The sequence below is a fragment of the Triturus cristatus genome, chromosome 1_2 (assembly GCF_964204655.1).
Source record: "Triturus cristatus chromosome 1_2, aTriCri1.1, whole genome shotgun sequence".
In the NCBI taxonomy this organism is placed as follows: domain Eukaryota; kingdom Metazoa; phylum Chordata; class Amphibia; order Caudata; family Salamandridae; genus Triturus; species Triturus cristatus.
The window spans coordinates 345,985,020-346,009,518 of record NC_140580.1 but is presented as its reverse complement, the minus strand read 5'-3'; the positions used below and the strand labels follow the sequence as shown (position 1 = coordinate 346,009,518).

The 24,499-nt window shown below is 46.2% G+C and overlaps 1 protein-coding gene across 1 annotated transcript in view; it reads right to left on the bottom strand.

The window, feature by feature from the left end:
* The window catches only part of VWA5B1 (von Willebrand factor A domain containing 5B1), a 575,143-nt gene that overhangs the window by 68,955 nt on the left and 481,689 nt on the right, over window positions 1–24,499 (bottom strand). The window contains exons 15-16 of the mRNA XM_085614890.1: window positions 11,850–12,143; window positions 10,087–10,224 (exon numbers count right to left, since the gene is read on the bottom strand). Of these exons, the coding sequence (XP_085471016.1) occupies window positions 10,087–10,224; window positions 11,850–12,143 (432 nt within the window). The remainder of the gene's footprint in view (window positions 1–10,086; window positions 10,225–11,849; window positions 12,144–24,499) is intronic.

The window sequence follows — 24,499 nt, the reverse complement described above, 5'->3', positions numbered from 1 at the left end:
GTCCCTCTGATCAAACTATTTTGCACTTTTTGTTTTTCTGTGGACTTTATAGGGACTTAGTTAGGGCTTGGTTTTTCCAGCTGTGGAGAGAGCCAAGATCAATAATTGCAAAGCCGCATTAATCCATCACCAGTCCTTGAGCTCATAAGATCTTTGTGTCAGAGTGGGTTTATTTTTAAAATCTGAATTTAAAGTACATAACTCTATGATGTTTTGATATTTGATTTTATCCATTTTTAATTCTCTGGTTTTAATGTATGAATTATGTATTCTAATTTTTTTTAATTTTTTTTTAATTAAATTTTTATTAAAGATCACTGCAACAGTAGTACACACATTACAAAGACAGTTCCTCAGACACAGGGTGTGCAATCAATGGAAACATAAGTATACAGCCAGGAGGTCGATATAGCTAGTTCGAAGTCAATAACGAGTTGTCTACAATCAGTTCAATTACATGGACGGAGGCCTCCCATGGTATACATTCTACAGCATTTCAGGTTCTCAGACAAACACAATACATATCGTTGCATAGTCACCGTTGTCAGTATTCCTCCAGGTAGAAGAGCAATGTTCCTAGTTATGCAGTACCTGACCTAGTCCTAAAGACAGGGTATCCCACAGCTCATCCCCGCCCACCATTGTCCCTCAGGGAGATATCAGCAAGTGTGCCATATGCCACCCCAACACTGGGCATTAGGGGAACGGGTCCGTCCAAGTTGCTATCTGGCCAGTCAGGAGGGGGATGCACCCGCTCGGGCCTGCAGGTATTGTGTCAGGGGGGCCCATATATCTCTAGGTTTTGAGAGGGCAGGCAGTATTTCCGCATATATGGTAAGGTACTCCTGACAATATACCAGGTCAGCCAGCCATTCCTTAAATTTGGGGGCACGTCCCCTATCCCATCTGCAGGCCACTCTACACTTCGCCAACAGCAGCGAGAGAGAGACATAGCATCTCTGCACCTTTGTAATCTGTTGAGTATATCCCAGTAGCGCGACTAAGGGGTCACATTCCAGCGGGATGCCCGTCATCTCAGCCAGCGCTACGAAAACCTGTCCCCAGTATTCGCGCACTCTCGGACACTCCCAGGCCAGGTGCATGAACCCGGCACCCATTCCGCCGCATCTAGCACAGCCATCTGTATCTTGTAGCCCAAAGCGGCACATCTCAGCCGGGGTGCAGTACATTAGCTGCAGAAATTTATAGTGAATGATACGTAACCTGGCGCTCGCCGAGATCTCCGCTGTCTGCAAGCAGCAGTATCGCCATTGGTCATCCGTGATTTCCTTGTCCAGATCCGTCGCCCAGCGCATCCGCGCCTTGTCGGCAGAGGTCTCGCCATCTGCTCTTATCGTGCGGTACATACTGGACACCAAGTGTCCTGGACTGTCACTCTGTAGCATCTGATGGAGAGGTCTCAGCGTCTCCGGCTCACGCGGAAAACTCGGGAGTATGTCCCGCAGGCCCTGCCGCAATCTCACGTACAGAAACAGTTCCAGGGGAGTATGCTGCACGTTGCCAAAGAATTGAGTGTCCGTACAGAACGCCCCACCATGAAACATGTCCCCCCAGGTTCGCCTGCCCACCCGCTTGCAGAGCTGTCGAAAGCCCGTCTCCTGCAGCAATGTCAGCTGAGGATGATATGTCAGAGGCAGGGTTGGGGAATAGAGAGTCGAAGCCCCCAGAGTCCACATAATATAGTGCCACGCGTCAACAGTGCCCGTCACTGTGGTCGGTGCATCACTACGGCAGCGGGGGGGCCCATGTATCATTCCATCAAGGGGAATCGGGTCCGCCAACCAGTGCTCCGCCGCCACCTGCGGCATGCATGCCGGTGGATGCACCCAGTAGTAGGCATAGTGGGCCTGGGCACATGCGTGGTAGAGCTCGAAATCCGGTACATCAAATCCTCCCATCAGAGCAGGCCTGGTCAGCACCCTCCAATGGACCCAAGGCCTCCTGCCACCCCAGAACAGCCTTATAAGCTCAGATCGCAGAGTTTTGAAGAAAAACCGCCCCGGGTGATAGGGAATATTAAGAAATAAATATAGAAACTGCGGCAGCACCACCATCTTTATCAGTGAGGCCCGTCCCGCCATGGACAGGGGCAGCGCAATCCAGCGGGTGACATTATCAGTGAGTCTGCTTATGGCAGTACCATAGTTTAGTCGGATCATCTCATCCCTGTCCCCCGAGATCCGGATCCCTAAGTATCTCAGGTCCCCGTCACACCACTCCAGCGGATAGTCCAATGGGAATTGGACCGCTGCCGGTGTAAGGGGAAAGACATGCGACTTCTCCCAGTTAATATGAATACCAGATAGTTTCCCAAAGACTAGGAACTCATGTAGCAGTGGGTTGAGGTTATTCTGGGGGTCACGAACATAGAGAGTCAAGTCGTCTGCATACATTGATATCAAAATCTGGCGCAGGGGGCACCGGAGCGCTCTATCGTTATGATGCTGCCTCAGTCTACACGCCAGGGGTTCAATCGCAATAGCAAATAGGAGGGGAGACAACGGGCACCCCTGCCTAGTCCCTCTTGTAACAGAAAAGGCAGACGAAACGCAGCCATTAATGAGCGCCCTGGCAGTGGGTTGTCTATATAGCAGCTGGATCCACGACACAAATCCCAATGGAAACCCCATGCGGAGCAGGATGCCAAATAAGTAATCCCATTCAACTGAGTCGAACGCTTTGGTAGCGTCAAGTTGCTCTCCCTGGGACGAAGCCCGCCTGGTCTGGCAGGACCAATTTGCCAATGAAAAGGAGAACCCGATTCGCTATAAGTTTAGCCAATATCTTGGTGTCGCAATTAAGGAAGGACAGCGGTCTATAGGAGGCGCACATCTGTGGATCCTTGCCAGGGTTTAATATGGAAGTGATCAGGGCTTCCCGCATCGAGGGGGGAAGCACGCCTCCCTCAAGGGCCACCTCATAAAGTTCTTTCAGTATGGGGGCCATAGTGTCCACATATGTTTTATAAAATTCGGCTGGTATGCCATCGAGGCCCGGCACTCTGCCGGATCTCTGCTGCATTATTGCCTCACGAATCTCGTCTATTTCAAATGGGGCGCAAAGGAATTCTCTGTGATGGTCTTCCAGCCATCCAAGCGCTACATCTCCCAGGAACGACTCAAATTCAAGGGGGTCCCTACGCTGTGTTGTATATAGTTTGGCATAATGATCTACAAAGATATCCTGCACCGCCCCTGAGTCCCTACATATCCCCGTGAAACACCGCATCCAGCAGCGCCATAGGCTGCAGTCTCCACGACCTCCGCTGTCCACCTCCTCCCAACAAGTCAAGCTCAAGATGCACCGGCGAGTGATCCGAATATGTGCGCGGCAAGTGACTAACTCTGCGAATACAGGGTCCCAACCCCCTAGATGTTAGACAGTAATCTATCCTAACCCAAGATGCCACACTCGATACAAAATGCGTGCCCTCCATGGACTGCGGGTGCATGTGACGCCAGGTGTCCAGCAGTCTACCCTCCTCCATGATCTCTCTCATCGTGGTCTGTGTGTGATTGTAGTGGTGTGGCAGCGCTGTCGATCTATCCATGGCGGGGACAAAGGCCACATTAAAATTCGCTCCCCAGATGATATGTGTGGTGCCCAAGGCTGCTATTTTGCCCCAAAGGACAGTAAAGAAATCCTGTGTATCTGTATTCGGACCATAGTAACTCACCAACGTAAATGTATCCGCCCTATCCTCCCCCATACTATCGCGTAGCTGCCCTGTGGGTCCGTCAGCTCCCCTGCGGCGTAAAGGGCGTGTTGCGTTTGACTAGGATGGCAACCCCCCTAGCATAGGACGAGTAGGAGGAAAAAAGCCTGTAGGTCGCCCATCTCCCAGCAAAGGTATTACCAGCTTGCGGAGCGCAATGTGTTTCCTGCAATAGTGCAATGTTGACCTTGAGTCGATCCAGATATGAGAGTATTTGCTTCTTTTTCCTAGGATCCCCCATCCCTCTCACATTCCAAAAGAGGACCCCTATGCCATTGTCAGTCGTCCTACCTTCCATTCTCCATAGTTGTCAATTTGCAATGTCCTCCACATTTCTCTGAGTGCATCCCTGTCTGTAGTTGCAACAGTGCGCGTTTGGCTATCTAATAACGTCTGAACAAGTGCTAGAGCATTCCCACTATCTATCCCCCCACCCCCCTCCCACTGAAGCATCCCAACCATGCCAGTACCTCAGGTCCCACCCCCCCTCCTTTCCACCCTGAAAGCCTCAACCAACCCCTAAGACACGGCAACTGAGTGTCAAAACAAAGTCTACAATACCAAAAGCAGCCCTAAGGGGGATCTCCCAACTGGGGTGTGTATCAGGTGGCTCACAAGTTCCCTTTACTTCCTGAGGGATACGCAATGGCGTGCTATATCCCAGCAGAATGACACGGGTATCCGGCATATTCGTAGCAATTTCTCCAGAGTCAGGTCCGCTGCCCCGCACGGTGTGGGGAAACCAGTTCATCACATAGTATACGGCCATAATGAAGGTGGGGCAAGACACTCATATCACCTTTGATGATTCCGTTCCTACGAACACAGCTGCAGTCCCTCAATCAATGTCCGCGGTGATGGGCGACCGGGATCCCGCAGCATTTCGTTCCCCTTCATTGCGCCGTCGCAGTTGTTTTAAAAAGTCCTCAGCCTTCTGTGGCTTAGTGAAGAAGGATTGCTTGCCCTGGTGAGTGATGCGGAGCCGGGCCGGTATAGCAAAGCGTAGTCAATTTGTGCCTGTCGGAGCTTTTGTTTCACTGGGAGGAATTTTCTTCTATCCTCCTGCACCGCCGCCGTGAAGTCCGGGTATATAGTGAAGGTTACACCCTCATATTGAAGCTGCTTCTTCTCTTGTGCCATCCTGAGAGCCACGTCCCGATCTCTGTAATTGAAAAGCCGTGCGATGATAGGTCGCGGCGGGCCTCCCACCGGTGGTCTAGGACCCAACGAACGGTGTGCACGCTCCACCACAAACTGGGATGAAAAGGAGTCCGCTCCGATTGTCGCCAGCAGTAGCTTCTCCACATACAGTTCCATCCTACCTGTATTTGTAGTTTCAGGAATACCTAGGAGGCGGAGGTTATTGTGGCGACTTCTCGCTTCCATGTCCTCGCTCTTAGCAGCAATAACTTTTAGGAGTTTGTCCATTTGTGTCATCGTGTGCTGCATACGCGCCGCTGCGTCCTCCGAATCCGAGATGCGCGTTTCCGCCTCTTTGAGCCTATCTTCATGCCCATCGATCTTACACACAATATTGTCCATTCGCGAGTTCATGTCGTCCATTTTCCCGGCAATAGAGGCTATGCCCTGTCGCACCTCCAGTAGGATGGATTTCATATCAGCGTCTGGTTCCTGTGAGGAGTCACGAGCGCCCACCGCCGCAGGCTCTGTACTACCCTCCGGACTTGATTTAGCAGCTTTTTTCGTCTCAAAGTGGAGCCGGGATTGGCGGGGGTCCGTCTTCCCCATCGCGGCGGGTCACGATGCAAGCCCCGCAAAACTTCAGGAGGCCACGATCAGCTCTCCCACTCAGCTACAGGGTGGCCGCACCGGCCACAGCGCCGATCACCGCCGTAGGCCGAGCGCCCCGGGTGGTCCCACCACAGCGAACACTCCTCGCAGTTCTCAGGTTCCTTATGCTGCCTAGTCACCCGGGGCACCGTTCCCACAGCATACCCCTGTCGCGTAGGGCTCTCACCCAAGAATATGCCCCGTAACCAGTCAGCTGTGAAATGCCCCTCACAGCGGAACGTCTCACAGGCCGCCGCCACCCTCCACAGCAAGGTCTCCACGGGGCAGTCCGTGACCAGCAGAAATACGGGCTCTCGGGCCTGCGACGCAATGCTCTCGCCAGTAAGCACTCAGTGTCAATCCCGCCACCGCCGTGGCCACCCAAGCGCTATCGTGCATCCAGGGTCTCAGGCCCAGCACAGACCCATCAATCCCGGTGTTAATGTCCATACAGGTGACCGCCCTCGGCGTGTCGCGGCTTCTCCAGGGTATGAGGCAAAAAATAGGCAGAGGCCCCCACGGCAGGCGAATCAGCGCCTGCACCCCCTCAGCGGAAGGCAGTGTTCCCGGTCACCTCCCGTATCAGCCCTCCCGGTGTCGCAGGATTCCCGTTGTCCCGGCCTCCAGGCACCACCGCGGGGTCCAGGGGTGGGCGGAATTAGCGGAATTAACCTTCGCAAATTATCGCGAAAATGTTTAAAATTATCGCAAACAAGCGGAAATATCGCGAAGATGCGGAAGTTTTTTTCCGGCATGTTCGCGAGATTTTCTGCATAGTTGCGGGTCGCCAACTTACCCATGTGGTTGCTTGCGGGCGCGGCCATCTTGTTTTGAGTTGTTCTCGCGGTGCATGATCGCGAGAAGAAAGACGTGATCGCGCGACGCATGACGTCACTGCGGGCGCGAACTGTCGCGAGACAGCGCAAATGGCTAAAAACAATACAACATCTCATGGAGAACGCGACCGGATCAAGAAAACTTGTCGGCGAACGCAGGGATTCAGGTAAGGCGATCGCGCGCGCGCGAGAATGTATTATTTTACAGCGCGAGCAAGAAACAAATTATCGCCAAGCTGCGGAAACCGGAATTTTTGACATTTTCGCGCTCTCCGCGGAACGCGAAAATGCCAAATTATCGCAATTTCCGCGAACGGAACGAAATTTTCGCCCAGGCCTACCTATAGCTCGATGCTCCGTGGCGCAAGGCGCTCCGCCACCTCACCTCCCTGCACCGCCAGGAGCCCACCAAGTCCCGGGCAGCTCCGCTATGCCAGTGCTGTCATGCCGCTGCCGCCTCCTCCTCCAAAATTCTCAGCATTGCCACAGAGTCGCTCACCGTTTCGCTGCACGCAGCTCCACCTTCGGTCATCTGCAGGGGCCCACCAGTCGAGGCAGTAAATCGGTCAGTGCCGGCCCTCGGGCATCCCAACCTGCGGCCCCGAGCAGCACCGGCAACTGCAGCGCCCGGCCCGTCCAGGCTCACGCTGCTCTGCACACTGCCCGCACAGACTTCACTCGGAGCCCCCAGCCGTCTCTTTCCGCCTTCCACTGCTCGCCCAGTCTCTCAGGCTCAGTGTAGGCAAGTTCTCGTCGCTGCGGCTCGTCCGCTCCAGCGCAGTGGCAGCAGCGCGCCCTTCGCAGCCACACACCTCGTGGGCGCATCGGCCTGTAGTGCCTGCAACACGCCCGGCTCAGGCCTCCACAAGTCAGGCACCCCGCTCCGGTCGGAGACATTTCCTCCACCTGCAGCCGCTGCAGTGCTCCATCACCCCCAACACTCGCCAGTATTAGACAGCAGGCATTTCTGCATCAAAGCCAACCGCTTGAGGAGCGCTCCCACTCATGAAGAAGGATTGTTAAAGCGGATAATGTTGCCGGACTGCGGGAGCTTCACCCGAAGGCAGCCATTCCGCAAGTGCGCCACCTAGCGCCCCCCGAATTATGTATTCTTAATCTGGGTCTAATTGTTATTTATGGATGTGTTTATTGTTTTGCATGTGCTTTTATCACCATTTTTCTTTGATTGAAATAAAGATTTAAGGAATGAATGGGATTGGCCATATACCAGCGACAATGCTATGGGAGGAAATTCTGGGCGCAGTATGGGATATTTACAAATAGGCCTACTGCTTTGTCCAATTGGAAAACATATCTATGGACCACAAACCAAAGGTCTACCCTTCAAATTTTCACATAGAGTGTATTTTACCCCTGCTAAACTACACAAAATTGATACTGCTGGGTCACATGAATGCCCTCGCTGCCACTGGCCCCAGGCTGACTTCTTCCACATTGTGTGGAGGTGGGGACATATTGCCAATGCCGCATACTTGGAAAGATGAGTTAGACATGGCATTTAACGTGACTGAGCATAGATTTCCAAATACTCCAGACGTGGCTGTACTAGGTTATCTTTCTAAAATACCAAAATCAGACGCATTTTAGAAATACTGCTATTACTTGCCAAACAGGAAATAGCTGTCAGCCTGATCAGGGGTCCAACGCTTACATTGACTGAGCTTCTTAAAAGTTCCACTATTTGCAAAGTTAAAATCGATATGTTTGCTAACATGCAGACTATAAGCTCTAAACCTAAAAATATAATGGCACCTTTGCGTCTCTATCTGTTGAGACAGCAGGTAGATCTCCCCGACGATCGATCGACATTGCTATTAGCCGAGGATGACTAATGCTGTCTCTAAAGACTGGATTAAAGCCACAGAAATAGATAACGACCTTCATAATGCGGCCTTAAGCACGCTTGCCAATCCCCTGCCAGCTGAATAACGCTTGCCTTAACCACGCTTATGCCTTAACCATGCATATGCGTGGTAAAGGCAGTCGGCGTTCTAGCTGTAACCGAACGGATCGCTGTAGGAAGGAGTGGGTTGCGGCGAGGTAGGTTGGGCTGGGGCTGGGACCTTTAAGTTTTAGGGGATTGGCTGGTTTTAGGGGTCAGGAAGGGGGGGCTGGGGTGGGGGTAGGTTTTAGAGCAGAGGAGCTGAGGTTTAGGGCTCAGGGCGGGGATGGGGCGGTTTTCAGGGACAAAGCAGTTTTTAGGGCTCAGGGCATGGGGGTTGGGGTAGATTATTTATTAGGGGGGCAGGGTTTAACCCTTAGGGCAGTGGAAGGGTTAGGGGTAGTTTTAAGGACAGCACAGGGGTACGTTTTAGGGCACAGGGCGGGGGGCGGGGGGCTGGGGTAGTTTTTGGTAGGTGGCAGGGTTTTAGGTCTCAGGGCAGGGTGAGGGGAAGGGGTCGTTTTAAGGTCAGGGTGGGGTTGGGACTCAGGGCATGTGGCTGAGGTGGGGGGATAGGATTTTAGGGCTTAGGGTGGAGAGGGGGGTCGGGTAGTGGTAATCTTTACCAGTAATATCCCTTTACCAGTCATGCCTTTACCACAAAATTGCGTAGTAAAGGCATGAATGGTAAAGGCATGCGTGGTAAAGTACTGCATGCTGTTTTGACGTATTCGTGGTTAGTACGGCGTTGTAGAGGCACGTGTGGTTCAGCCATGCATCCCTCTGTCATAAAATCCATAGAAACTACCATGAATGTTAAGATGCAAAAACTCTCCTTTCACTTAGAGACAAATTATACTTTGGGTGGTATCTGATGAGTTCTTGAATTAAATATTTGAATATATAGATATTGGTATACTCTGCAAAATACTGTTATTTCTCTAAACTAAAGAGTGTGGCAGCCTTGACATGTGATGGACCTGTTGCATTGATATGCGAATAAAGATTTAAAAAAAAAAATACAAGGCTAGTTGATATGAGACGATTTCATCAATCAATATACAATTCCACTTTTGTCCATTTAGGGCATAATTCATGAGGGGACTAACTCCTAGAGAGAGAAGCACCTATACACAATAGTGGTTGAGCTAAGCTAAGAACGTGAGCAACTATTGCTGCAGGTAAGAACATTTTCCATATATCCATGTTGGAGTATGTTCTGCTCCCTGGAGGATTGGCAACCCAGATACCTGACTTTTGCATAGGCTTTTCTCCCCAGAACCCTCTAATACATACATTGTGGTATGTCCCTCTCTTTAGAGGTTGGGAATCTTTCAGCCATGCGTGGGTTTGTTCCTCCTCTCCACTGAGCATATGCCCTCTCAAATATGTCTGAGGACAGGACCATCTGATGCATGTTCTAGCATGTACACAAGAGGGCATGGCTGTCTCTTACATGTTTTGAGGTATGTCCTCTTCTAAGGTAAAATTAGCCTCTCGTAAAAGTGCTGAGACATGATTCCCTCTTTCCATATGTAAGGTAACTTTCTAACATGTGTTAAAATATTTCAACGTGTCACAGTGGGCAGGAGCCCGTCAAGCGTGTGTTTAGAAGTGCCCCTTCTCCCTAGTGACAAAAACCCTTGCATATATGTGTTGAAGTATGACCAGTGTCAACTAACAAGCTCTTATGGCACCTGCCCCCAGAAGATAGGAATCTATCATTCATGAGTTGGGAAAAGCTTCTCTTCAACAGAGGAAATGGCGATTTCCTACGTGTTTTGTAATGCCCCTCCTCAGAAGACAGGAAGCATGGGTACCTATGTTGGAATACTCCACCAGAGTAGGCAGGTATGCGTTGCTGGTCAGGTCCACAGGGATGAAGGCTGTATATTTGCTGATAACGTTGCAGGCTTTGCTTGCGTGGATGGCATTCAGCTGGTACCGTCTCCCAGAACCTAGTAGAGGAAAAGAAAGAGTTAATCTCATTTGGCCCTCCATTGATGGAAGTTTCGTGGAAGGAGCTGGTAGGAGTCATTGCCATGAGAACCCGGACTAATGAGAGTGGAGGGGTCAGCGGAGTACGAGGTCCTCATTACGTGCGGACAGTCAATTGTGAACTATGCTTTAACTGCTGTTACTGCACGTATCACAGTTATGACTTTTCTGATAAATATGGGCAGGTTACATCCGCTGACATTAACTGGTATTTACCAGAACATGCACATTTTGGTGGGATATGCATGTTGTTCCATGAAAATTAGGCCTGTGTACATGTTTTATTACACCGGAGTATTCGGAGTAATTTGAGTAATAATGCATTTCTCTTGTGATGCGAAATTAATGAAATTACACGATTATGCCAGGTTGAGTAATTAAGAGTAATTTGGGGCAAAATTCCTCCTGCAGGAGCACAGGAACAACAAACTAAGAGAGAGAGAGCAGTTGTTGGCTGCTGCTGTTAATGTCCTGTAGCATTTAGTGTTATTTTGTTAGAGCAAAATGCATAATCGGCCCAGTTTATACGCAAGGGTGCATTTTGGACTAAGAAAATAGAGCTAAATGCTGGATTGCACTTCTCACTTAATTACACATAATTATGAGTAATTTTGAGGTTATTATGAGTAATTACGTTATAGAGAATTATGTCAGATGTGCCCACCCCTAATCAAAACTCATAATTTGTTGGTATTCACCACAGCCAATAGATTCCAATTCAGTGGAGATCAGGTGTGATAGTTATCACATTTTTTACCTGACCACTCATAATGAGGGCCTTAATATGATGTATAATCTCCAACTTTATATTACCTTTTTGAAGTCATACATGAAAAGAGGGAATAGCTAACGGCTCATTGTGTTTTTCAGTCTGCTATTTATTTTTAATGTGTAGTATCTGTATTGTGGATTACACTAGATGTTCTATTTTAAAATGTAAACATCTTTGGATGGTAGTTAATTTTGATTGAGTTTGGAGAAAACTGTGTTACTCTGCATCTGGTACAATTCCTCGAAAACGCATTTTATAAAACTAAGGCCTTGAATTGCTTGGCCTCTCTACCACACGTGAGTAAAGGACTCAATGAAGTCTTTGCCTAAACTCTACATTATTAACCCACTGGATCCTAGCCAGCAGGGTTTACATGTAGCACCAACTTTTTACCATATCAGGAATTGATATTCCCTATAAGGGATTGTATGTCAGAATGTCAATAACAAAAATATGGCCTGATATAATATTGTGGCCTAAATATCAACTACAACACTACCTCTCCATTGGGTGTAGATTTTCTAATATTAACTCCAATAGACAAAAATTTGTGTCAATGATATTAGGGACACCATTTATTGTTGGGTACTATTCAGGCCATGATAATTCAGGAACCATTCCCCACAAGGATCTTGAAAACTCTCCAAGAAAATAATCTTCTTCTCTGGTTTACATGCCACCCATAATGTATTCATCTCTCCCTGATCTCTGCCTCTCCTCTTAGATCTCTGTTTCTCTCGCTTGATTTGTACATTTTTCAAGACTCTTAATCCCATTGAAGGTCTATGCTGTCAATTTTCCTTTGTTGCTTACCATGTTCTATTTCACATTCCTTCTCCGCCAACTGCTCAAAGTCCCTTATGATTGACTTTGCTGCCAGATGGTGACATGTTTCACTCCATAGATCTCCGTCCCCATCCTTGTGCCGCTCCCGCTCTCTAAAAAGTTCCCGGATGTCGAAGCTGACGTCCCACTCCAAGGGCTCATTACCACGCAGTCCCTTCACCACAGCCTTGCAGAAGGTCCCAGAGCGGAGCCCTGGGTCTTGAGATGGCGGCTCAGACACAATCTCAGTTTCAAAAGTGAAGGAGGGATGTGGCAGAGACTCTGAAAAAAGAGGCAAGACGATAAAATTAGATGAATGAGCCTCAGGCCAACAAGGCGTGCCGGAGTTCTACATTTAATAAGCTGCCATTGGCTCTAAAGAATGTCACTATTTGTCAGATTTTCCTGGATCCTTGAAGTTCTAAGGAAAAATTATTACATTTTCAGTCATCTAAACCTTTCGTTTTACAATACAAATCGTTTATGATTAAAGAAATTTGATAATACTGATACAAAATGCATCATAATTTTCTTAAGATGAGCAAAGTGGTAAGCCACCCAAATCCACATCCACATCACTAGTATCAAAATAACCAATTGCCAAGGCCAGCAAGGAACTTCTCTAAGTTGGCCATATGAATCCCAAGGCAAGGGGAATATAAAATATAATATGCTTATTTTGTACATAACAAGGGTACCACAGAATGCCATAGTTGTTAAAGAGAAGTAGATTTACTGCCTCTACCACCAGCATGTCCAAGTGCATAAAGAATAGGGCTGATGTGAGTGCTCAGAAGGCATGCAAGAATGTTAAACATGCTGATCATGTCAATTGCATGGGTGTGAGTGTGATGGAACAGAAGACAGAATAGTTTTGTGACTTGGGGGTAAGGATGTTTTGTTGGGACTGTTCATTCATCATTCTTCATATGTCCATGGTATTCTTGTTGACCGTTCATCAACAAACATTTTAGAGACCTCCTAATAGTATGGTGGCTGAATGTGTTCCCTCCTCACCAGGACTGTGGGTCCTTGGTCTGAGACTGAAGGTTACCCACAAAGGTCTCACTGACTTTCAGGGATAGCACTGGGAAAGCAGTCAGGCTTACCTGAATCTATGTGGATTGAAGGTTGACACAGCATAACACACTTGTTGCAATTTCAATAAAGATAGAATGTACTGTAAGAGGTGTTATTTAGTTGAAAAGACCAGCACTTAAAGAACAAGTTAAATATGTAAAACTGTCACAAAAAGTATCTACATAGTTGAAATGACACACTCCTTCCAATAACTCTTTTCGGTGGAGGAAGTCTATGGAGCAGTCGTCCATCTCTGATGGCAGCTTACATGCAAACGGACCCAAACTCAGTGGCAGTACCTGGACTGGTGCCCGCAGTGCTGGTTGGGTCAGTGGCACAGCTGCTGTGGGCTGTTACACTCTTGTAAGGAGCTGTGATAGCTTTCACTTCCTCTTCATCCCTACTGAAGGCCGTGGTGTTCTTTGTAGTGTTCTGTAATACCACCCTTACATGCACATCCAATGCCTCACGCTATACATGGAGCGAGGATGACAACGTATGTTATTTTGGACGATGATATGCTGTAGACATTAGACAATGCACGTTCTACATTGCACACTATATAAGTTATTCTTTGGTTACTGCACAGGCTATGTGCTGTAAATTGCTGTGTTGGCTTTTCCCAAGCCCATGAAATATGCTGGTGGACAGGTAGCTAGCCACTATATCCCCTTGGATCTTCGTATGTCTGTATCTATACCTAGGCCGCACCAATAGTGTTATACCTGACAGCCTTAGGGTGTTCTTTCCTCAACTTTGTGCCTGCCCCCCTCACCCACCATTTGTCTGACCTTGTTTTTGCTGACTTTAGGACTCTGTGCACTTTACCACTGCTAACCAGTGGTAAAGTGCTCGTGCTATCTCCCCTAAACATGGTAATATTTGTTCATCCCCAATTGGCATATTTAATTTACTTATAAGTCCCTAGTTAAGTGCACTACCTGTACCAATGGCCTATAAATATAATGCTACTAGTGGGCCTGAAGCACTGATTGTGCCACCCACATAAGTAGCCTGTTAATCATGTGCCCGGCCTGCCACTGCAGAGCCTGTGTGTTCAGTTTCAAACTGTCATGTGGACCTGGCAAGTAAACCCTCTTGTCTGGCCTAAACCTTCCCATTTTATACTTGTAAGTCACCCCTAAGGTACGTCCTGAATAACCCACAGAGCAGGGTGCAGTGTATTTAAAAGTCAGGAAATGTACTTTTAAACTTCACGTCTTGGTAGTGAAAAACTCCAAATTTCGTTTTTAACTACTGCAAGGCCTATCTCTCACATAGCGTAACATTATGATCACCTTATTATTTCTTTTAAGTTTAACTCCTAATTGTGAAGAGATAGACTTTACAAGTTTAGTGTCACCGAACTCACAATTTAAAATCACAACTTATCGTGAAGTGGATTTTAAATTCCAGCTTAGTAAATGCCACTTTTAGAAAGTTGGCATTTACTTACTTTAGTCATTGGGTGCCTTCTGACTGTATCTGCAATACACATCTGTGGTGTGTGACAGCTGGCTTCCTGCATTCCCTCTAGACAGTCACACAAAAAGGAAGGGTAGGTGTGCCTGAGTGGCCATCTGCATGCAGATGGCCCAACCTGAGCAGGTTGGGAGGGGGGAGCTAACACTTACACCTGAAAGGGTTGTGTTCCTGTCCCCACAAAAAGAATTGATTACCCCGCTGTAGTGTGTCTGGATCCAGGGCAGGAAGGGAGAGACTCTGTGCACTTCAAAGCCTTCTTATGAGACTCCTCACTTCAGAGGCACCACTGGGTATAAGTTACTGGGCTTCTGGCTCTACCGAATCAGTACACTTCTGGACCCGTGACCACTCTGCCAGGAAGAAGAGGATCTGCTATGCTGCTCAATTACTGTCACACTGCTGGGACAGCTTTTTGCTGAACTCTAACTGTGTTGCTCTGCTGCCTGTTGCTCTCTCTTTACCTGGGTTGGAAGGACTGGACCTGCATCACTTGAACCCAGGGTGACTCTAAGAACTTGCTGGCTTGCCTCCTGTTGTCTCAGTCTCAGGGTAACAAAGGACTTAGAGCTTTCCTGTTCCAACCCTTGGGTTCATCTGCTTGTGAGTCTGTCCAGCCAAGTGGTGCCACCCCAGTTCTGGACCCTTGGAAGTTGACCTCGGGGTTTGCTCCAGTGGAATCGATGCATCCTCTGTTGCAAGAGCAGAATAGACACAGACCGGCGAATCGCACTCGGAACCATTGCATCGCATCCGGAACCACTGCCTCTTAACCAACTCATTACCGCCACTGCATAGAGAAGATCGACGCATCACCTCTGCAGCGTGGAGAAACCAGGCACATGGCATTTGGAACTGTCGCACTTCGAAACCAAAGCTTCGCTCACGGACCCAACACATCGCCGTAGTTGCATGGAGAAATTTGGCACAACACCTCACCTGCGTGGGGATCACCTACGCATCTCACTGTTGTGACAAGGATTAGGGTACTTTTGCTCAGTGGGCCCTGCGTGGGTATTGTAACCAGACTGCACTCTATTGTGGGTGATCTGAACTCTTGACTTTGTCCCGGTACAATGCGACCAATTAACTCTTTGAGCACTATTTGAATCTAAGTGCTATTTTTACATTTAAAACTTCATATCTCGACTTTTTCTGGATGGATCTTTTTTGTTTTGGTCTTGTTTTATATATATACTCATAGCCTATTTTTCGAACCTGGTGTGGAGTCTTTTTGTGGTGTTTTCACTGTGTTGTTGTATGAAGTGTTGCACAAATACTTTACACATTGCCTCTTAAGTTAAGGCTGATTGCCCTTTGCCAGGCTACCAGAGGACGAGCACAGGATCATTTAGGTTGTGTTGTAATCTACCCTGACTAGGATTGTGATTCCTGCTTGGACAGGGTGCATACTTTTGCCAACCAGAAATTCAATTTCTAACAAAAGTTGATCCAGGTTTTCTAATATAAACAATCTTCATTTATGTAGTTGGTTGATCTGCACCCATATGAAGACAGCACCACTTATGATTTTTATACAGTCCTTATCTAGGTAGCTCTTTGTAGGCCTGTTCTCACCCATATGTGCTCCCGATAAGCGGTCTAACATTGGCCGTGCACGAATCAAAATATAGGTTTCTGACTTTCTACAGTCCAACTACTCAGAGAAACATCAAGGGATTTGCTCCTTAACTCACATGTCTGGCAGAGAATGTACAGAGAGCTGGACAGAGAGGTCCCACACTGAAGAGGAGTAGTTCCTCACACAATGCAGTTGAACAACAAGTTTCGAAGATTGTCTCTTTCCTAAGCCAGATCCACCTCAAAGTCTATGGCTAATTCCTGCCCACCTAATTATGCAAGTTATGGATGGCCAGTACACAGACTAGCTAGCCAGGGAAGCTATCTCTGTTACATTGAAATCATGGCAAGCAATCTCTATGACATTGACAATTTCAGTGTGCACAAATGCTTACATGTTTATCCATAAAATATTTCTATCTTTGAAATGGTGCCTTTTGCAACAAGTACATTGTACTTGGCAATTCTTATACAATTGATTCTGTATTATACCAAGGATCTCCTATAAATGAAATGATAGGACATAATCAATGCAGTAATTAAAACATAGGAATATACACCACTGAGTCAGACGTATTTCATTCTGTAGTAGTTTATCTGATCTCTGTCTTTCACCTCTCACAATCCATGCTACAGACAGTTTCTATGAGGAATTTATCATAGAAAGGTCATGCATGCATACATTGACTCTGCAGATAAATGCACACACCATGTGGACTTGCATTCAATAGATGCACAGAATGGTCCTAGAGCGGTTTCTGGATGATATTTGCCTCTAGCCAATGATATAATCCCTCAAAAGGCAAAGATGTCAACAGGGCCACCAGGGGACTGTGGGGCTCCACAGGCGGAACTAAATGAGGATGAAACTAATCTAGAAATTGGGAAAGCGGGGACATAGAGGATGCTCTCGCTGTCTGCTTAATACACTGAGCATCTAAATGGAGTCTGACAAGAGTAACAAGGACAGCTTTCAGCATAGCCTTCAGCGAGATCCACAGTAGGTTGGAATGGGTACAGCAATTCATGATATAGCCGTTTCTTGTACAATGAATGTGGTCTATTATCCTTGGAGTTCATAATACCAGAGCAGGAGTCAGTAAATGGGGAATCCAGTCCAGACTATGCCCTGACGAGGGGAACTCTAAGACCAGAACAAACCCTCAGAACTGTGCTGTGAGACACTGGATCCAGCTTATGCTCTTAGAGGAAGCTGGTCAGCAAAACAAGTTGCATTATCACATACTCCTTGGCACAATGTGCCACTCCAGTTTATGGCCTCTACTGAAATGCCTAGTGTAGTTGGTGCTTCCCAGTTTTTCCATTTCTTTTAATGCTTTCCGTGTGAGGGCTTTCTCCTGCCCTTCAGCCTTCTCTGAGGAACTCCACACTCTGGCTGGGTGTCAATACCATTCTCATCAACCCGTAATAAGTGAATTGCCAGTCTCTGCTATAACCCACGAGGAGCGCGTGATATTGAGATGCACCTATAACTGAAGTAGATTTTAGAGAGGCTCAGTCAGCCAAGCAAACACTGGGCTCCACTGAGTTTTCAGATGAGGTTTTGCTGTTGATCCTTCCTCTTCTGGCATTCTTCAATGAAGTTACTGTGCTACTTTTCCTTATGACTTTAGAGGTGCCACAATCGCTGTTATCCCAAAACCGTGTCAACTCTCAGACTGGTGTGCCTCAAACAGGCCCATCTTCATTATCAATACAGAAACTCAAACACTAGAAAAGGTATTGGCAGATGCCATTCTCATCAGACACCTGTACAGCAACAGAACAGACTCAATTGTGGGGCAGTGGAGTCAGGAGAGTCACTGTTGATTCTGGCCCTTTTGGCAGGGTCTCCCCCAGATTTTTGCCTTCTGTTGCTGAACCCGTTTTTGCTGGCATTAGAACTCTGAGCACTTTTTTCTTGCTAACCAGTGGTAAAGATATGTGCTCTCTCCCTAAAACATGGTACAATTCTCTTACACCTGCTTGGTACATTTGATATACTTGTAAGTCCCTGGTAAATAGTCCTACATATGCCCAGGGCCTGTAAATTAGATGCTACTAATGGTCCTGCACCACTCAATATACCACTCACTAAAATAGCCTTTTAAAAGATGTCTCAAGCCTGCCACTGCAGTCTGTCATGCAGTTTTAAACTGCCACTTCAGTCTGAAAAAATAAACCTTTGCCAGGCCTGAACTTTCCTTTTTAATACTTATATGTCCACCTAAAGTACACCATAAACGCTCACAGGGAAGAGTGCATTGTATTTAAAAGGTAGAGCATGTGTACTTAAGTTTTACATTTCCTGGAAGTGAAAAACTCCTAAAGTCAATTTTCACTGTTGTAAGGCCTACATGTCCCATTGACTAACATTTAGTTACATTATTCCATTTATTAAGTGCTAACTTTTGATTGGAGCAAATAGTGATCTCATGTTTAGACTAAAATGAATTGCAATTTGAAATTCTTTTTAATGGGAAAGTCGGATTTTAAGTCACAATTCTAAAAAACGTGGGACTATGTCCTAGACATCGGGTGCACTACATGAAAAAACTCTCAAATGAGAGTATAAGCAAAATGGAATCAATGAATTATCACACATTCAAAGAAAACTACACTACGAATAACATTATAACACATGGCCATTTTCACATGAGTCCATGTTTGAGAATACATGTTAATGCCAGCAACATACAAATTAAAGAATGTAAGATCTGAGTTAAGGCTGACTTCCTTGTGCCAAGCGACCATAGGGTTAAGTGCAGGTTAATTTAGCGACTTTTTGTAGTTCAACCTGACAAAGATGGTGGTTGTTGCCTTCCACACCCCTCGACGCCTGGATTTAGATTCAACACTTTCTTTGTGAATCGTGCTCCAGTAAAAAAAAACAAGATAATAAGCGTGCTACTTTCAAATATGTAATTTGTGCCAAAATAGGATCCTGGGGCAAATTAGGAGAGACTTTACAACACCATCATCCCTAATACTTTATGTAATAATCCTCTTGGTTCTCTTAAATAACATAGAAATGGTAGAAGGTATGTGCTAACAAATATTTTGCTTTGTTTTTAGGACAGTTCAAGTCGCGGTCCGTGAACATCATAGGGCTGCCAGTAAGTGGTGATATCTGCTAATGCTTTCAATTAGGAGAGGCTCATTTTGCACTTTCTACAGGTGAAGTCCATTCTTTAAACAGAATGTCTGTGCCATATACCTTAATGAGACGGTAAATTTCAAACCAGAGTATTGGTAATGGGCCCAGATGAGTGATGTTAAAAGTAAAAGATGTGTGTCAGCAAATAAATGCACCCAGCTACGAGGTGCTACACATTATCTATCATACCCATCCTTATCCCAGCCCGAACTATATTGAGAAGTCCCACTTTTCATATAGAGTTACCTACCATGCATAGACAGAGTGTAGCATGAGACAGTCCTCTTTTTATGCCGATATACTTTAAGATGCCATAAATCCTCCTCGTGCCCTCCCTTTCTCCTGTTGGTTTTCTGACTCCCAGAAACTGAGGTATGTTGTTTTGTAGTATGTTTATTGGAAATTTGTTTCAAATACTTAATTCTCTTGCTCCATTTCGCTAGGGGGAACTGAGATAATTGCTCCGTTCCAAAGTGCTCTCCGAGCTCAGGTGCTTGGCTGAGGTGGGAAGAACGTATCATGCTTTGAGTGGACCAAGCAAGGCTGTGTGGTGACGGTGCTGGTGCCCCAGGTCAGGTGCTAGTAGAAGCAACACTTGTCTAGAGACCAACTTCTGTCAGCCTTGGTCTTTAGGCAACCCTATATAATTAGGAACTACAACTGCTGTAGCATAGTAAAGTTTCCTGGAGTCCTAACAAGGGAGGCAAAGAAGGCAACTGAAAAAAGCCATAATGTGGAGCCTCCAGGAGAGGAGTAGGTGCTCCAGATTTCTAGGACTGAGCTTGCAGTAGATGCTGCATTAAATGAGCCTCAGTTGAAGAGGAACAGAGTGGACCCTGACGATGATCAGGTCTCCGGACTCAAGGGGATATATGTCCAAAATTCACTTTTTAAAGAAATCTTATCTTATATTAGAGAGGTTTTGGGATAGCAATATGTCACAACAGGGGGATAAGTTCAAAGCTCAGTATGGTGGCACTCCTGCAGATGACTTACCCTTACATGATGTGATGAAGACTTTGCTATTTAAGGAGTGGAATAATGTAGACAAATCTAACATTACTCTGTTCCTTAATAAAAAGATATCTAATTGAGATTTTTAAAGACACCTTTCCTCAGGTTACTAAGCTCAAAACTATTCTGTCTGCAATGGCGCCTTCTTCCTCTTTGTCCTCAGAAGATGCTAGCCTCCCTGATGTGGTAGAGAGGAAGGTTGAAGGTTCTTTGAAGTGAGTTTATCGTTCATTGAATTTTTTCTATTAGAGCAACTACCTATATGGCACATACCACACAAGTATTGTTAAAAAAAATCCACTGTCTCTATGACTCTTTATAAGAAGGAAGTGACCATACATTGATCATTGCAAACAGTAGGCTTTTAACACAGTTCCTTTCTGATGTCACCTTTGACAATCTGTATTTAGCGGCTTACTCTGCTGGTGCGACATTTGCAGGGTTAAGGCTTTTATGGATGAAGCCTTGGAAGTTGGTCGCTGGACAGAGGTCTTTGATTCAGAAATGACACTTTATGAGGTCTAGACTAGTTGGTGAAGAGCTCGATCAGATGTTCCAAAAATCAGATGATGAAAAGAAAATGTTAAAACCATTTAAATTCTTTCCTGGTATGAAATTAGTCATTGAAAATGAATTAATGCAAGCCGGCAGGACAACAGATGTACTTTTCATAGCTGGGTCTGTGGTTGGGGGGGCTGCATTTGATAATAATTCCCCAACTCCATTCCGTCCAAACCCAAGAGCAAAGTCGAAAAAGAGTATATGGAGGTTGAATGAATTTGAAGATTTTTTTTCAGCAATGGTGATCTCTGATTCAGGACGTGTAGGTACTTTCCATCATGAAGGATGGTTCCAAAATAGAGTTCAATAAATGTTCTCTGGCTCACTGGTTCAGGGCTATGCCATTACCAAAAGACCCACAAAAAAGATAAGTAATGCTTCACGGAGTTCAAGATCTCATCAAAAAAAGGAGCAATAATTCCTGTACCCTGGGCTCAACAAACATAGAGGTGTTTTTCTTGATCTGAAACATGATGGGAGGTTTTGGCCAGTGCTGGACCTAAAATCTCTGAATAAGTGTATGCTAGGCGAGTTCATCATAATTATGGTACAAACGATAATCCTCCTAATATCAAAAGGGGGTTTCATTGCAGCTTTAGACTTGCAGGACACCAGTTTCCATGTGTCTATCCATCCAGTAAGTCAAATCTGACTAAGATTTGCATTACAGGATCAGCATTATCAGCTCCAAGTTCTACCATTTGGACTCCCTACAACATTGAGAGTGGTCACAAAGATATTGGCTCATTTAGTGGCAGCATTGCAGTTAAATGGTGTTTCCATATTTCCTTATCCTGATGGCTCGCAATTGTGTGCCTCCTCCTTCTCAAAGGCACAACAGAATGTGGAGGCAGTTTGCTGCAACCTCCAGCACTTGGGACTCATGGTCAAGCACCAGAAGACGAAACTGGTTCCCTCTCAGGAAGCATCCTTCATAGGAGCCATCTTCAACACTCAGGAAGGGTGTGTTTATCTCCCACAGAACAGACTTTTAGTTCTTCAATCTCATCTTCTACAGCTTCTATCACAGCAACAGGCATCCCCTAGTGCTTGATTGAAAGTTCAGGGGTTTATGGTAGGCACAACTGCTGTTGTACCATGGGCAAGAATCCACCTGAAACCACTTTTCAACCATCTTTTGGATCACTGGAATCAGGCATCCGAAGATTACAGCTACCTGGTTCCTGTGGCCCCTCAGATAGCTAAAATCTTCAATGGTGGCTAGAGGGGGAAAACTTATTGAAAGGGATTCCCTTCCACATTTGCACTCCACTTCTTCTTACAACAGAGTCTGTGGGGATGGAGGGTGACCTTTCGGAATCAGGAGGTGTGAGGCCATTGGTCAGAAGAGGAAAGATTTCATTTTTCCAATTGGAAGGAGTTAGCAGTGGTATGGAAATGCAATACAGACCTTTCTTCCCCAGCTAGAGTAGCATCTACTAGTAATTACGGAAATCAATTAGAAAGATGCTACTTGAATTGTCAAGGCGGGACAAGGAGCAAGGAGCTCAATGAGGTAAGGAGGAAGATCTGTTTTTGAACAGAACAGCATCTGGTTGCTTTGAGAGTGATTTAAATTCAAGGAGACATGAATTTTAAGGCAGACTCCCTGATCCGTAACCTCCTCTTGTCAATGTCCTATCAAATATCTCAAACTCATTTCAACAAGATATGTTCTCGCTTTGGAATTCTTTGACTCACCCAGCAATGCAATGCTACCAATGTTCTGTACAGAGACTTGGTTTCCACAGGACTGGGCTGTAGATTCCCTGTCAATCCCATGACATCAAAACATATTGTATGCATTTCCACTAATTCCCTTCTTCCCGAGAAAGCTGAAGAAGATTCAGGAGTTGAGACTAGTTGAGATATTGGTGGCCCCATTCTGGCTGAGAAGTCCAAGGTCCCCTCGGTTATTTTAGATGTCAGTAGAGGACTGATACACTTTCCATCAGACCATTCCGCCTCTTCAACATCCGAGCTTATCTTTGGAGCTGTTCCAAAAATTAAACCTGATGGCTTGGAAATTGAGAGTGGGAAATTAGAGTTTTTGGCTAGTTCAAAACAGGTGGCCCTAGCCATCCAATCCTCACAAAAGTCATCTGCACCGACCTCTTATAATAAGCATTTGATATCTTTTCAGCGATAATGATTGGAGTGAGGGGCGAACCCAGGGATGTTAGACCATTTGCAGATATTAGAGTTTTTAATAGATGGCTTCCTTAAAGGGTTAACTCCAGTTATATATACAGGTTGGATGAGAGACAATGTACATAGATAGCAATTTAATTGATTTGACACAGAAGAACGAGGTCTTCAACCGAAAGTCTTGTAGTACGCAGTTTTATTTCATTAGCAACAGCCAACGCGTTTCGCCCAAACAGGGGCTTCTTCAGGGCTGTGAAAGCATACAATGTAGATGTATTTTAGAAGGCTGGTGGCCAAAGGCCAAAATAGTTGGTGCACAAGTTGACAAAGAGTCATACGTGTTATAAACAGTTATTATAGGATAGGGAGAAGGGCAGGGGAAAGAAGCATGAGGATTGGAGAAAGAACAAAGGGTAGAATGGGGACAAGTGTGATTGGGGATGTAGCTCTGGTTGTGTGTGCATAGTGTGAAGAGAGACAAAAAGGTTAATCAGAGCCCATAGAGAAAGGAAGTAGGAGGGGGACAACCAGTGTGCTTTTAGGCTAGGTGCACTGTGTCTGACACTCTAAACATCCAAATGATAGTGCGCGTGGTAAGGTTTGGCTATTCCACGAGTAGTCGGCTTACCAGTGAAGATGTCGTGATGGTCCTATCGTCAGTTGTGCGTAAAATAAAAAGCATGTAATTAAGCCTGTGATGGGAAAGGAAACTGTGTAAAAATTAATGGGTTAAGATAATGGCATGCCAGTAACGTGTCAGTATACGTTAATTTTAAACGTACCTTTGAAAAAGGGTATGTGTGAACTAGTATTTGAAATGGTCAGGACAAGGCAAGGACAAGTTCTATTTAGTGCCTTGTGGCCTGAAGACCTGTCGGCCCCAACCTGCGCGTGCCAGATCCTTCCTGTCTTTCTGGACTTGTTGGAGTGGACCTGTGGTGAATTAAGCTGTGGTGGCAGCGTCCTGTCACATCTGTGACCTCTGGATCGATCTGCCACGATCCTCGGTGTGGGACAACCTGCTGTAACATTTCTTAGCCAGCTGTGTGTGTGTTCGTAAGTAATTCAACTTCACTAGAGATGCTTTGTTTTCAGCACTTTGTGAGGATATAGGCCACTGCGTTGTGACCAGCATGCTGTCTGTGTTCGCGTCACTGGAGAAACTGAACTACGTCGCTGAAGTTGTGTGAACCATTCGCAGCTGTTTGTTACTTCCACAGAGTCTGTGTTGGGTAGAGCGACAAGGAAGGGGAGTTTTACACCCGCCCATGTGTTTTCCTAGACTGGCTGTGAGACAAAAAGTGGTGCTGTGGGTGGAGCTACTGAGGAAATAGATCACTGCTCATGAAGAAACGGTCGAACACTGCACCTGTTTTTCTTTTTAAATTAAATTTTGAAGTTCGTTTGCTCGCCTGTCTCCCACTGTTTCTGTTCAAGCATTGTGTCTAGCGCGAGCCCTTGCATCAGGAGCTCGTGGAGTGGTGAGGAGCTCTTACGCTGTGCAGCACGTGCGTGCTTGGAGCCACCCTGGACACTCCTATCATACGTGCTGCCATCTTTGAACCTGGTGACTGTTATAGGATGCCTGGTCCGCACTGAGACTTCTGTTCCTCCG